Raw genomic sequence first — 16,929 nt, 5'->3', positions numbered from 1 at the left:
AGCTCTGAGCGCTAGAGGACGGCAGGGGTGTGCGCGGCACAGGCCAGCTAAAGCACAAACCGGAAGGGGGTGTGAGCATGAAGGCAGCCATGCCACTGGGAGCTGTGTCCTTCAACACAGCTAGGTGGGCGCTCACCAGAGGAGGGTAGAGAATGACCACGGCTGTAGGATGGAAGAAAAATGGGAAACAGGAACAAGGCAGGACCTAGACCATCCACTCCGGGCCATGGCCTCCTCCTGACTGGAACATGAAGCTCCCACAGCAGACTCACTGTTCTCAGTGGTGCTTGCACTAGACAATGAGCTGAGAGAGCAAGCCAGAGCATATGCCTGTCTATGACAAGTACAGCCCTGGGTACCCTGGGTAAGGGCTAGGGTCACAGGCCACAAGCATATCTAGATCCTGCATGCTTACGCAAAGCACTCTGACATAGGTTTAGAAAGTTCTGAGGAGAGTTTTCCTCTGTGCTTGTCTCACCTAAGGCCATATCACCTCCAGCCCGTGAAGTGGGCGGGGTAGAGTAGGGTGGGGTGGGGTGGGGGTGTTCTTGTGCTCCTTACCACTCTATGCTGCCTTCTGCACTGACAGACCATCAGACAGCCCCGCCCCGCTGCTCCCATAGCAGGTACAATGCCAGCCTGGAGCACAGGTAAACCACAGCCAGGCTGAGAAGCAGGTGTGGCGAGCTAAGAGGAGCCAGTCAGAAATGCCTCAAACAGCCTACACATCAGAACACGCCTCTCACCAGGGTCTGCTCTGCTGTAGTTCCCAACTCTGGAGGGCGTGACGAGCTTTTCTGGCCAGGAAGAGTTCTCCAGACAGCTGAGCAAGCAAGCAGGTGACAGCTGGTGACAGACAGGGCAAAGGTTGGCTCTGCAAGCTGCTGGGCCGGTGGTCAAGGCTGGGGCCATTCTAACCCTTGCAATCCAGAGACGGAGAGAGGCAGGAACCCAACGGGAGCAGCCTGGAGGTCTTGAGTCCTCTGGACACAAACGTCTAACTCCTGGGCTCCTTCCTTAATCAAGTTTAACCGGTGCCCCTAACATGCCAGCCTGTATGCCCTGGCAGGGCTCTGTCCCCACACTGGAGCACAAAGATCTACTTGAACAGCTGCCTCGGGTGCAGGTTCTGACCTTAACAAACTACAGATCTGTGGGTGCTTTATGATAAGTGCTATCTCTCTACCTTCCCATCAGGACCAATTACCTCACCATCAATGTTGCCTAACAATATTCCTGGCTAAAAAAACCTCCTCATTTTTACACACCTCCCACCAGCTCATACCCCATGAAAGGCAAACAAATCCATGTGTTTGGGGATTAAAAAGAGTTTTAAATACAATAGTATGAAAATATAACTTAAAAATATAAAAGTCAAACAGCATAAGGAAGACTTAAAAATCTGTTTGCCCATTAGACCCATAGAGACTTTGTAGGAAATAAACACATACTCAAAAAACAGTAACACTGTCACAGCTCATAAAACTGGCTTTAGAAATAAAGAGTTACAAAAGCCATTTTGAGTTAAGAAAGCATTCCTGTTCCAACTTGGGTCAACCAGCGACTGTTAACCCCAAGCACGTCACACGCCCACAAGGCCAGCGGCCTTAGCTCGAGGACCCGCAGCAGTCTGTGTGTGTGTCTCCTTCCACCATGCCACCTGGTCAGACAGTACCGGGGTCTCACAGCACCCCAAAGGGACAACAACAAACAAACAAAGCTCTTTGCTTGCATATTTGGTCAGTGTTTGTAGTGCAACTGAGCGGGCCCTCCAGCTGCCCACAGCCCCTAGGGCACTGGTCCTCTTCCCTCGTTTAAGTCACAGTAGTCTGGGGCAGGTGGAGAGCGGGCAGAGACAGCAGGAGGAGTGGAGGTAGAAGAGGAGGGTAGAGAGGAGGGGAGCGACGCTGCTGCGGGCAGGGCCCCAGGACTGTCACCCGCAGCGTGGGAATGTGTCATACAGGTAGCCCGAAGCGGTGCTTCTTCTTCACTGGTCTCCGGAGGTCCTCCTCGGCGTCGGACTCCTCCATCTCATCGTCAGCTGAGATCAGGATCTGAGGCAGTCAAGAGGCAAGGCCTGAGATGCCGGCGCCTTCTGTGCTTGTGACCTCCTCAGAACTCAGCCCCTCTGGGAGGCCTCAAGTCTCCCACGTCCTCAGAAGAGGGTTGAGGGAGGCCCCCCTTCCACACTGAGATGTGCTGGCCTGTTGAAGCTAGCATTAAAGTCACCACCCCTAATCTGTCACTCCACCCTACCCCCTACCCCACCACTGTCTTTCCGTCAACCCAAAGCTGATCAAAGCCAACCAGGCGCATGGAATCTCAGGCTCCTGGCACTGCCTTACACTGAGTGTCTTTCCAAAGGGACTGCAATCACCCCAGGGCCCACACAGGCAGTGCCCTTTCAGAGGGGCTGTCTTGAGCTACCTCTGTCACCTCTGAAGATAAAGGGGGAAGTGCTTCACTCCTCCGTGCAGCCGAGACACCGAGGACAAACTTGCTCTCTCCTGCCACAGCTGCTGGCCTTAGACCTCTGAGTACCACGGGAAGATTGGAATGGCCTGCATGAAGGTTTAAGGGCCCAAAGCCCAGCCGTGCAGGGGAATGGGAACTCCTACTCCAGGGGCGGGACAAACAGCCTCACGGCCCTTCCTGAGGACCACATCACGTAATGGCTCATGGCTCCCTGCTCTGGCCACTGGGAATTTCACTTTACTATCAGAGGCCAGACCATGTGGCTGTGAATGTCTGTAAGCATAGTTTCTGCTTCACGGTGTTCTGTCATTTGCCACATGTTGGCCAATTATTATGATGTAATAAGTCCCTGTAACCAGAACACAAACTTGGAAAAATATGGGCTTGCTTTCTAATCTGTTCATCAGTTACAACTCCTCCGGCCTGCCCAGGGCTCTCCGGCTGCCCAGGGCTCTCCGGCTGCCCAGGGCTCTCTCTCCGGCGGTGCTTGTGCTTGGTCAGACGCACTGCACGGGCGGTGGTGAGTCATTTGTGCATTTGCTTTCCTCATCCTCAAGGCTCAGGGTGGCGGCCATCTCAGTCACTTTGGGGGGAGACTGGAGGGGGGGGTCAAGTTCTCAGCAAGGGGACTAGGCTGACTTCAAACTCACAGAGACCTGAGTGTCTTTACTTTCCAAGGGCAGGACTGAAGCCATGTACCACGAGCCTGGCGAATCTCAGGCACGTCTGGAGCTCGCACTGGCCGCACAGCGCTTAGCACTATGGGAGTTTCCTCAGGCCTCTCCATCCCAGCTGGGACACGCTCCCATGCGCCGTGCTGCCTGTGTTCACGTGTGCTGCTTCCTTAGCTCAGGCCCCAGCAGGTAAAGGGAGATGAGGTTACCTCTCTGTGAGGTTTAGCTAGTCCTATATTTTACAAGTTTTCCCCTTGCTTGTTAGTGAAGAACAGGGCTCCAAGTGCCTTACTGCTTGCCTGGAATGAGGTGGATTTCACTTCACCTGGCTGTCCCCACCGCCACAGGCACAGTCTGTACAAATCTACACAGTCCACACCCCTTTGGCTGAGAGGACACATGTGGCAGCAGACCCTGGGCTCAGGCTACCGAGGCTCTGAGGGACCCGGGCTACTGTTCAGCTAAGCTGCTTCCTTCCCTCAGACTGGTACTGTGAATCTGCATTCAGGCACAAACTTTGGAGCAGAGACCCCCCAGAGCCCAAGGTATGATGGCCAAGCCGTTGGGGAGAGTCGGGGGCGCCTACCTCAGACTCAGACTCCTCATGGGACGCTGCTCTCCGGTAGCGAACCTTGCTGCCATTCCTTGAATCCTGGTTGGCTGTTCTTTCTTCTAGTTTAGCTTTCGTCTTCCCCTTTCTCATGAGGAAATTGTCCACTACCCAGAACATGAAGGCCTGTGGGAGGAAAGAGTGTAGGTTACTCTGGACAAACCAGAGGCTGAGACAGATGGATCTCTGTGAGTTTGAGGGCACCATAGTCTTCTTTAGTGAGGTCTAGGACACCCAGGACTATGTAGAGAGAACCTGACTCCAAAAACAAAACAGCAAGCCAGCAGCCTGTCTCGGGCCTAGAACCTAGGTCTCTAAGCGCCTGTGTTGAGCCTCATGGGTCCTTCACAGGTGGCCGCACTCTGCTTCAGGGAGCCTCGATTCATTTAGTGCTCCACAGCACTGGTTCTTCACATGTGGCCACCGTGCTCAGGAGTTCCTCTGAGGTCTATACTCATCAGTAAATATCTGAAGAACACTTGACTCTGATCTAGAAGTTACTGCCACACACAGGCTGGGATCTCAGTGAAGCGGCCTATCAGGGAAGGCCAGTCACAGTTCCTAGGACCTTTCCCTGAAATAGGGGCCCTAGAGTGGGGACCTGACTGCTGAGGAAGGACTCCTACCAAGTTCAAGACTGGTTATGGGATGGGAGGTAACAACTGGTTACACAGACAGAAAGGATGGTCTGAGGCTGCAAGGGTGACTTTTGTGTCACACTTAGAGCTCTGGACAGGAAGCCTTGCAGGCAGGGTAGAAGCTGGGATGAGGCGTCAGCGAGGCACTGACATTGACAAAGAAGGGCACGATCAGCATGACGATGGCTAGCTTCAGGTCTGGGTTCTCAATTGGATTCAATAGGGCCACCTGCAGAGAGAACAGACACAGTGAGGAGACCACAGGGGCAGCATAGGAGACTCAGACTCCCCACGGGCCACTGCCAACAGCCCTTACACTCATGGCTGCACAGACCCTGGAGCTGACTGTTGGTAAGGGACCAGTCAGGACCTGCTGGTGGTTAAGGGACCTTGCTGTGGCCCTGAGGGCCGAGTCAGATCCACGTGGGACCCATATGATGAAGGGGAGCCTGACGCCCCGGAGAGCAGCAGCAGTGTGCATGTGCCTCAGGGGCTTGGAGGGAGGAAATTCGGTGGACAACCTTTAGAGACCCGGGCAGTGAACACTAACACGGCGCTGCGCAGCCAGTGCTTCTGGAGCATGGTAGCTCTGAATGCCTGGGCTTATTTCCTTCAGAAAGGCGAGAACTCAGTCACAGAACCAAAGCCAGCGTCTGAGCAACTTGTTCTAGAAGGCTCCTTGGCTGGTTTATATGGGAATGAACTATTTTTGTTGTGCTGGGGTCAGAGGGCAAAGGGCAGGTGGCAGGGCTGGTGAAGCCATGGGCTTACCCAGGTATTAATATGTAGGTGGGTAAAGACCTCAGCAACCGCTTGTGGCTTCATCTGAACTCACAGACGTGTGTATGGAGGACATTTGCCAGTGTAGACACAGTCACAGTTACAAGTCTGCAGACTAATCAGACTGAGCAACACAGCAAAAGGGGCCGTATTTCTATTACATCTACACGTCCCCAGGGTTCACCTAGAGAAGACGTGTGTTTACATGAAGTGGGCGGACACCAAGTACAAGAATGACAAACTAATGCTCTTATACACAGCCGTTACATCAGACCAGATCCAGGACTCACTCATAGAACTAAAACAGAAACAAGCAGGCGGGGGACCGGGACTGTGGGTGACGGGTGGTGGGGACGCCGTCTACTCGATAGGGCAGAGAGCGGCAGAAGCAGAGATGGAGGCAAACCTTTTTCCACTGGAGTATGAGAAGGACGATGAAGACCACGGACTTTTCAAAGATCATGATCACGATGTAGAGGGCACACTGCCCTACCCAGGCCCCACACTGCAGAGGGTCTCCTGCAGGGACAGGAAGGCGCTTAGCCACACACACCAGGATTGGAGTAGGACACCACCAACACCCACCCCTTTGCAGCTCATTATGAGCCTTCATGCCCCTAGCTGGATCCCAGAACCCTGGCTCTAAAGTACTTTACAAGTCCCTAAAGCTCTACAAATCACATCATTTCTAAAAGAGGCAGGGCTCTGAATAAAGCCAGACTTCCTAATTTGGACATACCAGAATGTTTTTCTTTATAAAAAAATAAAAGAAAATTCTGGGACAGAGTTAAGAGGAACTAAACTTAGTAAGAGCTCACTGCCGGCTCTGCCCACTGGCAGCGGCAGCTGGGTTAAGCTAGAGCGCTAGTTTATCTGCGGCTGAGTCCCAGCAACTGCTGCTAACCCCCTTTCTCTGCCCACGACGAGACAGACACTGTGCCTATGAATGCGGTAATCAACTTCTTTGTCGTTTCCCTCCTCTGGCCGCCCACCTCTTCCCCAGCATCCCTGCTGCCCTCAGCCCTGAGCACATCAGTCTGACCTAGAGAAACCCAAGAGTCCACAAACTCATGCAGAAGAACCACAAGCTAATGCTTTCTAGGGCGTTTTCAGAGAAGTAAACAAAAACAAATTTGGGAGCAACCTAATTAATTTTGGGGGACCATGTAACACCTTGGCTAGGAGAAAGAGAGACAAGACAAGGACAAGGAGGTGGCAGAAAGAGACTGAGGCCAGCAGCTATGACACAGACTTGTCTGTGAGTCTGTCAGTCATGTGGTTAAGTAGTGCTCAGGGGGCTCCAACAGTCCAAAATAGGCCCTGTAGTACCTCTAGGATGCATCAGAAAGGGACTCAGCGAAGGGCATGGCCAGCCTCTCTAGAGAACGATCAAACGACACTCAGAATCTTAGGACAGGCCTCCTCAAAGTGGGAGAATGGCAGCAGGGCCTTGGCCTGGGAGCTCAGCCAGGGCAACCTGCATTCCACGCACCAGAACAGCAGCAAAGTGATATTTCAGGGAGGCTGTGAGGAGAGAATCTGGTCTGGAGACACCTCCAGGCACCCCCTGCTGCAGGCCCCATCCCTGTCTGGGCCTGCAGGCTGAACAGTGAGGCAGGTAAATGCTTTTTCACAGCTGTAATGTTCAACCAGCAGAACATACTGTTTCCTTTTCTGGACAATCCCAGGAGCGGGTCAGAGAGCATGCAGCAACTCACTGACTGCCTAATCTAAGGCCTTCCCGTCCGCTCCCGCCTCTGGGCCAGGGGGCCAGGGTGTCTGAGCCTCGGCAGAACACCTCGGAAGGCCTCTTCCTGGTCAGGCTGCTAGCAGAAGTTTCACAATGGTTTTGGTAAACCGCCTGACCTTACTGAGAAAAGTTCACTTGAACAGGAGAGGAAACTGTTTGCTAAAACGCTCAGGCGAAGACAGTGAGACCCGTGTGGGAAGGGCCGCTGGGGAGTGTCTGAGAAGGACTGGTGGGTCTGAGAGAGAGCAGACAACGACATCGTTTGTTTACTGTGGAGAACATTCACTGAGCGTTCACTCACTCTGTTTGCCCGGAAGCTATGAGTAATGGAGGGGAGAGAGAGAGAGAGATTGAGAGAGAGAGAGAGAGAGAGAGAGAGAGAGAGAGAGAGAGAGAGAGAGGCCAGTTTCCTTTTTCTTCTCAGTTTGTCTGTACAGTGGAGCTGCGCCCGGTCCAGTGGATCCACCCACACACCCCACTGTGTACCCAGGCCACAGGTCACTGCAGCTGGACTGAGCGCACATGTGACAGCTTGTTTGATCACTTCTGTTCCCTTGAGAGTTTTTCCACTGCTCCATGAAGTTCTGTCTGGAGGACAGATATAGTCAATAAACACACCAGTGTGTCCTGTTTTCTACTGTAGGGGACAACCTCAGGGACACTGGTTTGCTCTGGTGAATTATTCTCTCAGGCTGTTATAGGAATAGGGGCCAAAAGGAAGGAGCACCTGCGTGCTGAGGAGCCTCTGGAAGGGAGCACGTAGATGGGCAGGCAGGAAAGCCTATGACAGACTGTGCCACCGAACACTATCTCGTCTTCAGGGCAAGAGAAGCTTGGTCATCAGATACTACCTGTGACTTAAAACCTGTCCACCCCTCAAACCAAACAACCCTGACTATGTTCCAAGTCCCATGACTTCTTCAGGAGCCCAGCATGCTAGCTTGAGGGCAACCCCCTCTTCTTTATTTACCTGAGAGCTGTGGGGCCTACATGGAGCACCTGTCTCAATTGGACAGGTAAGTTCCCAGGTGTAGAAGGCAGAATCATGGTCCTGCAAAGATGTCCACATCCCAAGCTCCGGAACCCATGATATGTGCTGTGACCTAGCCAAGGGGAATTCTGGCTGTTAATGGAATTATAGTTGATATTCAGACTTTAAATGGAGTATCTGGAGTGTCCAGATGCACTCAGGGGAATCACAGGGCCACTTCGAGGTGGGAGGTCAGAATGGTACACCACCATGAGGAGAACTTGGCCGCTGACTTTGAAGATAGGAAGAGGATCATAAGGCAGGGACCCAGATAGAACTAGAGGCTGGACAAGGCAACAGAACAACCTCCCGATCACTTCTAGAATGAGACAACCCTACAGATGCCTTCATGGCAGCCCTACAGAACTGCACTGCACTTTTGAAGGAACCACAGATAACTCCATTTGCATTGCCTTAAGCCACTAGCCCTGGTTGATTTCTTACAGCAGCACAGAACAACAACAACCAGCAACTACAATGTCACAGGCAGGGGGGAGATAGCCCAGGGAATGAGGGCTTGTGGTGGGTGGCCCTTGACAAAGGGACTTTTTCTCTGAAGACACTTGAGGACTCTGGTTCCCAACAGCAATGACTGGATTAAGGGGCTGGGCCAAGAAGACAGGACTCACACAGAGCCACTACCATTTTCCCTTCTTTCCATCCTTGGAGAGGCAGACAAAACTTGCTTCAGAACCGGTGGTGTAGGGGACCAGCCCTGAGCCCTGCGCTCAGTCAGCAGTTGACTGTGGGGACTCTACATCATCACTGGTCAGCGACTGTGGAGCTGACAGCTCTGCCTTCCAGACCGGGGTCTCGACAGCTGAGGTGCAGAGAACACAGAGCCCGCAAACACGTCCTGACTGGGCATGTCACTTAACTCCTAGTTGCCCATGCTATAAATGAGACTGATGTCAGACTGGTCCACATGTGCTGTGGCCATTTCTGTCCTGCAAGCTGAGAACTCTATGGGTTTGGGCATTTCAGAAGCCTTCCGAGTCCTGAGGCACATGCTATGTCGGGCACTATCTTAAGTCGCTGACTCATTGGTATCAAGTATCAGGCTAAGAAAAGCCCTCCCCTGAACTCATATTCCCTCACTGAAGACAAACAATTACTTAAGATTTCTAGAAATACACAAGGCACTCCACAGCCAGCTCCACCAATCATGTGCCCTTTTAAACTGTCAGTCTCTCAGAAGTCTTCAACCACCTAGAAGTGAGCAGGGCTCTGGGCCCAGAGCCATGAGTTGTCGGGATGGCATGGAAGAGGTGTGGCTCCAGTTTCTACACACTTGTCCTGGCGCCCTCTTGTGGTGAAGTTCTAACACGGCTCCCTAAGTGGAGCTCCTCACTGGGCAAATGTTCTATCAGTAACCCAGTGGCAGAAGAATCACAGGTATGAAGCAGACAGAGGGACAGCCATTCACCTCACTGTGGACAGCCTTCTCAAGCAAGAGCCACTCCCATTGTCTAATGTGGTGGGCAGGCTACATGAAATCTTTGAGAAGCTCAGCAGAATGAGGTGGCCTTGCAGCCCTGCAGGTGGGACCAGGTGCCTCTGGTAGAAGGGTGGCTGTCTCTTAGCTCCTGCCAATTCTTTCCCCCCAAATGAGTATCTTGACAGTGAAGTACTTCCTCCCTGCCCCTACGAAAGTGAATCTCAAGGCCTAAAGTGAACTCCTTTATGTTCACACAAAGAGACAGTCAACAGCCCAAATCCTCTGGATTTCAGAGCTATGCAGGGCAAACAGCCCCCAGCAGGCCCTACCCAGTGTCCACAGACATTACCATATTCTCCAAAACGCAGAGATTCCCACTGCTGCCACTCCACCAAGACACCGACGGCACGTACGCCCACATAAATGAGAAGCATGCCTACAGTGGCATCCAGAAGGAAGTTGATGAGGTACCTGGAAAGAGAGACCACACCAGCATGGTCAGGGAATAAAAGCCACTGCACTGTGGCCGCACACCAGCACGGTCAGGGAATAAAAGCCACTACGCTGTGCCGCACCGTGGCACTGACCAGGGTCCCAGACAAAGGCTAACAGACACAGCCTGTTAGCTGCGTTTGGTTTTACTGAGAGAGAGTGGTACCTTGACGTATATTTTATGTAAGAGACTACAGAATAGTGGCTTCCATTTCCAGGAGTCTGAAAAGGTGCTAATAATAAAAACTCCGAAGAACGGGAAAGAGAATGACAGAGACGCTTTATAAACTTCAAGTGTATGTGCCAAGGCCAAGGCAGAACGCCTGGAAACGGAGGAGAACCAAACCCAATCGACAACAATAAGTCTATTAAGTGGTTCTGTTCATCCGGATGCTCCAGGCCAGCGGAGGTGGGGCAACTCTGCCGCTTGCCGGGCATTCAAGGAAAATGGTTTCTGAGACTTCTTAGGCAAATCAGGCAGGGCCGCATGGCTACATGCTCCGCCCTGTCGGTGACCACATGTGCAAACAGTACTTTTTTTGTAGTGGTGCTGCAATGGAACCCAGCACTGTATGTGTGTGTGTGTGTGTGTATGTACACGGCAAATATTCTATCAGAGCCACAATCCCAGACTTGACTTTTATACTCTAGTCAGAGAGTTCTGCTGCCTTGAGGAAAGGCTAGAAGGTTGGAGAAAGGGACACGGGGAGGCATGCCAATAGTGACCATTCTTAGACAGCTTCCATTTTCCTGCACTCTAACCTTTTTCCCACCAAGGTAAAGCCCCTTGTCACCTAGCCTCCCCATGTCCAGATCCAGCTGCGGATCGCTGGACACAGGCTCCGGCTACCTAGGCAGACTAGGATGAAAATGAAGACATGGGGCAGATACCGACCCTCTGTGGTACCAAATGGCTTTGACCTCCCTGTGGACAAGCTGAAGGACAGTGCGAGACTTGGCTTCAAGGAGCTCCCAGGTTGCTAAGGCCTGAGACACTCTATGTAGAGCGGCAGACCTCTGCCCAGGCTGGGCTTTGTGATGTGCGTAACACTTCAGTATGGGCCACCATACTGTGCCTGGTCCCCAGAACCCAGAGCATTGAGAGGGACGCAGGCAGCTTGCTCTTCCTCCTTAAAGACACAAGGGGTCACTCTCAGACCAGAGTCAGAAAGAACAGTCGCGCCTTCCAAAGCAGTTTTCATTCTGGCTTGAGGACACCGCTCCAACACTATCTCTAACTGGTGTGGAGTGCTACTCACACCTGCAGCTCCATATCTGGGATGAAGCCTGAAAAATAACAGGACAATGGCTGCATCCAGTCTTGTGCTCATTTATATACTTGTCAAATACTTCCTGAGCCTACCGTGTGCTGCCCTTGGAAGCCAAGACCCAGCTTCACACTGCATTCAACGCAGAGGCTCCATTTAGGCATCAGAGCATTATGGGGCTGGTACACAGACTGATCTAAGTCTGGCTTCACCATGTCTGCACTGGGTGGACTTCAGGTACTATAACCTTTCTGTGTCTCGCCTCTGTTGCTCTGTCTGCTAGGGGAATGACCACTTCTCCTCCAGTAAGAAGTACGGTGTTTTAGGGCAGGGTTAGGGTTGCAGACACAGTGCTCCGAACATCATGGGGAAGGCAGCCCACACTGACAGGAGTGGCAGATGCTGTCTGTGTCAGAGGCCAGTGATGTGCAACAGTAACTGTGTCTGTGAGCATCTCACAGCACAGTGGACGCCCATGTGCTCTGTTGCTGGCACCCGGCCACTCTTGAGAGTTATCCTGTCCTGCTGGGGGGGGGGCTTCTGGGAACCTGGGACCACCAGGGCCCTAGAAAGACAAAGGACACTTAGACTGATGAACAGAGAGCCAACATACAAGGTAACCGTCAACAAGCCCTGAGAACCAACCAAAAGCTGAGCGTACGAACTCATGACGGCATACACAGGATGACACTAGAGAAAAACCCAGAGGAGAAAGGACAGACAGACGGACGGACGGACGGACGGGTGCCTCCCCATGCTACAGGGCTGTGCTGGCAAGGGAAGGAAGGAAGGAAGGCAGGCCGTATTTTCAGTGGAGGTTAAATTCAAATACAAGCCACTCACAGTGAACAGGGGTCCTCTTCCGTGAGATCCGCTAGGTACACATTTGCAAAGTGGATGAACAGCATCCCTATGGCCTGTTTGGAAGTGTCTAAAAACCTGCACAGAACAGAACCAGCAAGTGTTACCACCCTGACAGGACAGCAGCAACCACTCAGGAAAACAGACAAGTCTGTGGCCAAGCCTCAAAACCATCCCTACCCCCAGTGGCAAGGAGACACCCAAGGATAACATGCAAGGCACACAGAGGGCCTTTGATCTAGGTCTTCTCGGTGCTCCCCACTACCCATGAGGGCAGGACTAAATGCCCAGATTCAGGAGAATCCCTGACGGAAGAGTACAAATAGGAATTCTCAACAGACAGGAGGAATGTCCCTAGGAATCAGCACGTGCAGGTGGACATTTTTAAAGCACTTTTATGGATGTGACAATGAGCGGACGTCTCATTAGGGCAGGAGTAAGCTTGGTGTAGCCCACACTGTTACCAGAGGCCTGCCCGTCTCCTTCCCAATGACTGACTGTTTGGGAATTTTACCTTGGAATCTACTTCTGAAGCTTTATTACTATGCAATGAACATACAAGTGCTACTGCAGGGTCTTCCCACACAAAGCGAGTACGTTTGACATTCATGCATCTACAGTAAACACTTCATCCCAACCCCTTGTAACTCCCCACGTGCCAGGGGTGTGAGGGTGTCTTTTTGTTGTTGTTCCAGGGTCCCTCACAGAAAGAGGTCTAATCCTTGGGACTGTCCTGGGAGATAGGAGCATATTTTGTTCTAAAAAGATGACTGTAGTTCCTAGAGAGCTTTAGGATGGGGCAGGCCACTGAAAGACTGAGCTATGACTACTCCCACTATACCCCAGGGGGAGGAGAAGGGTCACCGACTACATTAACAGTCAGGTAAAGCCTAGTGAGCCTTAAGACATGGGGCTGGCGTGTGTTAGAACCAGGGAGCAAGGTGATCCATTCACAGGGAGGACGGTGGACGTGAGAGCCAGGCTCGCAGAACTGAGCTCAGGAACAGAACATCGCAGCACACTGAATGGCTGCATCCAGCCATCCACTCGTCTGCCAGGCAGTGTAATGACAAGCTAGGGAGTGTAAACACTGTTTCCTTGAGATCTGAGCCACATCTGGTGAGGGCTGCGATGAGAATCTCTGAAATATGTATGACTAATTTCCAAATAAATTTGTATTTGATGACACATATAGACTGAGTAAGTCAAGAACTTAAGCATAATCTCATAACAAGTCAAAATGAAGAAGCCCACAGCAGAGGTTGCTCTATTCATGTAACCTTCCACCTTGCTGTACTGAAAGCAACATTATAAATAAAAGCAAGGGTCAAAAGTTCTTGAAACAATAGAACTATTTTCATATTATACAGCATTTGTATTAATTAACTCCACGGAGGGAACCCACATACTTTATATGGCATGTAATGTCTCCTGTTCCAAGTTCCACCTATCCCAGTACTCCACCATCAGTGCCCAAACCAAACCCTAACGCCTCAGCCAGTGCTTTCTCGGGCGAGTCGGCACTTCGGTACGTACCAGATCCTCCATGGCCGTCTTTCATGCTTTGGTTCTCTGAAGCGTTTAACTGAAAGAACAAACAGACATTGGGAGTTTCTCAAACCAACAGCAAAGCAAAGTGCATACCCAAGGCCGGTTATCATTGATATTTCCATTGCTAAGTTAAGACACTAAGTATGTCAGCTTGTCCGCATGGGGTGGCATGTTTGCTCCGTGAGGATTACAGAGCCTGTACTGCAGTCTGTCAGCAAGGACTCTTCAGAACTAGATACTTCCTAAAGCGTGCCTTCTCACAGTGTGTGCAAGCCTGCATGCTTTCCTTGTGACAAAGCTCATTTAGGTGATTACTAGAAGCAACAGGGACAATGTAGTCGCTTCCAGCTCCAGCATGTGTTCTGAGAGCAACGCACCCACTCGCCCCGAGGCTAACTGTACTCCATGCCGGAGGCTGAGGATGTGAAGGTGAAGTCAGCTCCTAGGGACTGGGAGACCCGCGCAGCGCAGGGCAGGCTTCCCTGGCAGAAGTGAGGGAGCCAGGTCCTCAAGGCTGAGTAGGAGCTTGCTCAAAGACCAGAGAGAAGACGCAGCGCAGACACAGCTTTGGAGCTCACATGTACAGCCGCAGAACACAGCAGTGTGGTTAGAATAATTTAATTTGCCTCATTATAATAGATAAACACAAAAGCCTGCTGGAGATACAGCATGTAAGAGGGTGACAGATTGAACACGGGCCATATGAAGGGGGGTCCTGTGTGCTGGGCCAGAGGGTTTGCAATGAATCCTGTAGGGAAGAAGGACCTACAAGACTGAGCAGAGCCATTAGAAAAGCTGCCCTGAGAACTGAGCGGTGCTGGATTCCCAGGCGGATGCACAGAGATGCTGGCTGTGCTCACAGCTCTAGGGAGGAGGCAGCATCAACCTGCCCAACCTTGGTCGGCAAGGCACCCCCAGGGCAAAGGTGTGTGCCTGTGCCCAAGCTGTCTCACTCGGCACTCTGTCTACAACAGGGAAATAAAGTGTTTTGGTTACTGATGCCCCTGAAACTCTTATCAACATTCCGCAACTGAAACAGAGAACGGAAGTGTGGCTTGTGTGATATTTACTACACCAAAGTGCTAAGGAAGAATCAGACTGATTTAAGGCATGAGAGACCCCTAGTCAGAAGGGGGGGCAGGAGAGTACCAAGTTCTGGAGAAATCCCAAGCCGCCAGAGACTGAGCAGCAGGAAGGTGCGAGAAAACAGAAGGCAAGTCAGTAAGTCTTGCTCTGAATTAATGCAGCCGCCCACACGGGGCAGGCCAAGGCTGCTGTAAAACACTGGAATAAGAAGCCTGGTGCCCGAGTCATGCTGAGACTGAAGAGACTGAAAAGCAGGTGGGACTGTAAGGAAGTGTCGTGCCCTCGACACACTGTACCCAGCCTCAACAATGCCAAGCAATCTTAAGCTGAGGTCCAAGAGGCTCTGGGGTCTGAATGGCCCTCGAAAGCAGGTTTTTCCTAGAAACACCGAGTGTCACTCAGAGGGTAGAGGCTCACAAGAGACTGGGTAGGAAACTTCAGCTGGGTGGAGTCACTTCATGTTTCTCAGTTAGGATCTCGCTATTCTGACTACTACCACCATTACTGCTCAGGGTTTATAACTGACAGGGTTTCTCTGTGTAGCCCTGGCTGCCTGACTCCCTTGTGCTGGGGTTGAAGCACACTCTGCTCTATCTTCACCTTAAGGACATCAGATTGGAAAAGGAGAATGCCTGATTCCTACAAGATGAACGCTTAGGTAGCAAAGGGGCTGCAATTTTCCTTCAAATGGCTTATGGGGAGGAACTATACATTATATATATTAAATAATTATATAAAATAATACAATTAAAGTACAGTATAACTAGACACAAGTATAGGTAATTATATAATAAATCTACTATTATACCATTATAGCAACGTGACGCATGCTGATTGTTTGCACAGAGTGCTTTTGAAGCAGTGACTAAGGTAAGATGAAGTCCTGTGGGTTTTCCTAACCCGGTATGTTTAGTGTTTTTTTTTAAAAATGGGAACCCATATGCATGAGTATACAAGAAAAAAACCATGTGAGGACATTGTAAGATGTAATCATCCAAGCGTACCTTTAGTCTCAGCACTTACTTAGGAAGCAGAGGCAGGCAGATCTCTGTGAGTTCAAGGCCAGCCTGGTCTACAGAATAACTTCCAGGACAGCCAGGGCTACAAGGCAACAAACAAACAAACAAACAAACAAACAAACAACAAAAAGTAGCAGCTATCCATTGGTTCCTTAGAAAGTTGGGATCTGATCAACCTCAAGACCCAAACCCAGCCATATCACTCTAGGGCATATACCCAAAATATACTCTATCCTTCCACAAAGACACTTGCTCAACCATGTTCATTGCAACTTAATTCCTAAGAGCCAGTAACTGGATACAACCTAGATGCTCCTCAGAGAAAGACTAGATAAAGAAAATGTGGTGCATTCACACAATGGAGCATTACTTAGCTGTTAAAACCACAGCCATCATGAAATTAGCAGGCAAATGGACAGAACTAGAAAGAATCATCCTGCGTGAGGTGAGCTAGACCCATAAAAACAACTACAGCTTTTATTTACTTATGAGTGGAATTAGCTGTTAAGTGAATGATAATCAAGCTCCAAATCCACAGACCCAGAGAGGCTGGGAAAAGAGGGGGGGCTCCAGAGGGGAGCATGGATCTCCCCAGGAAGGAGAACCAGAACAGGCTTTGTGAGTGACTGGGAACACTGGGGATGAAAGCGGAGGGATCAGGTGGTGGGACCTGGGGGTGGCGGGGGAGTGTGGGGAGACAGCTAGAATTGGAGGGACATTGGGGGGATGGAAACCTAGTTCAATGGGAGCTTCCTGGAACCTGTCAGGCTCTTGGTGAAGGCACCTGGTAATGGAGGACACAGTCTAACCTGGTCATCTTTGTAGCCAGGCAAGGTTTCCAGCGGTGGGACTGTGTGGCATGAGGCTGAGATTTTGGCTGAGGAAATCCCTAATCAACCCAGGCTGATCCTAGGATAGCCAAACTGATGCTAGGGTAGAGGGTCGCTCTCTGAAACGGACAGTGGAGCCCCATTTCCGAGGACAGCCTCCACACAGCTCAGTGAATGGTGAGAGGCCAAGCTAGTGCCTGCACAGTCTTTATCCCTATGTCCTGCTCTCTTTCGTATGGGAAGGTACTCTGCAGGATATGGAAAAAGAAACCTGGACACCATCCCAGACACAAAATCTTTGACCTACAATCAATACTGCCTACAAGATGCGCTGGTGCAATGGCAGCACAGATTTTGTGCTGGCCAACCAATGTCAGGTTTAACTTGAGGCCTAGGCCATGAGATGAAGCCCATGCCCTACACTGCC

The 16,929-nt window shown here is 51.2% G+C and overlaps 1 protein-coding gene across 1 annotated transcript in view; it reads right to left on the bottom strand.

The window, feature by feature from the left end:
* Window positions 1-1,723: 1,723 nt before the first annotated feature.
* The window catches only part of Stimate (STIM activating enhancer), a 47,811-nt gene continuing 32,605 nt past the window's right edge, over window positions 1,724-16,929 (bottom strand). The window contains exons 2-8 of the mRNA XM_052189994.1: window positions 13,553-13,601; window positions 11,999-12,094; window positions 9,745-9,866; window positions 5,584-5,696; window positions 4,549-4,626; window positions 3,736-3,885; window positions 1,724-2,054 (exon numbers count right to left, since the gene is read on the bottom strand). Coding sequence (XP_052045954.1) covers window positions 1,956-2,054; window positions 3,736-3,885; window positions 4,549-4,626; window positions 5,584-5,696; window positions 9,745-9,866; window positions 11,999-12,094; window positions 13,553-13,601 — 707 coding nt within the window. The 3' untranslated portion in view covers window positions 1,724-1,955. The remainder of the gene's footprint in view (window positions 2,055-3,735; window positions 3,886-4,548; window positions 4,627-5,583; window positions 5,697-9,744; window positions 9,867-11,998; window positions 12,095-13,552; window positions 13,602-16,929) is intronic.

Source organism: Apodemus sylvaticus, chromosome 8 (assembly GCF_947179515.1).
Source record: "Apodemus sylvaticus chromosome 8, mApoSyl1.1, whole genome shotgun sequence".
Taxonomy (NCBI): Eukaryota; Metazoa; Chordata; class Mammalia; order Rodentia; family Muridae; genus Apodemus; species Apodemus sylvaticus.
Note: the sequence above shows the minus strand (reverse complement) of the source record. Positions and strands in the feature narration are given on the sequence as shown.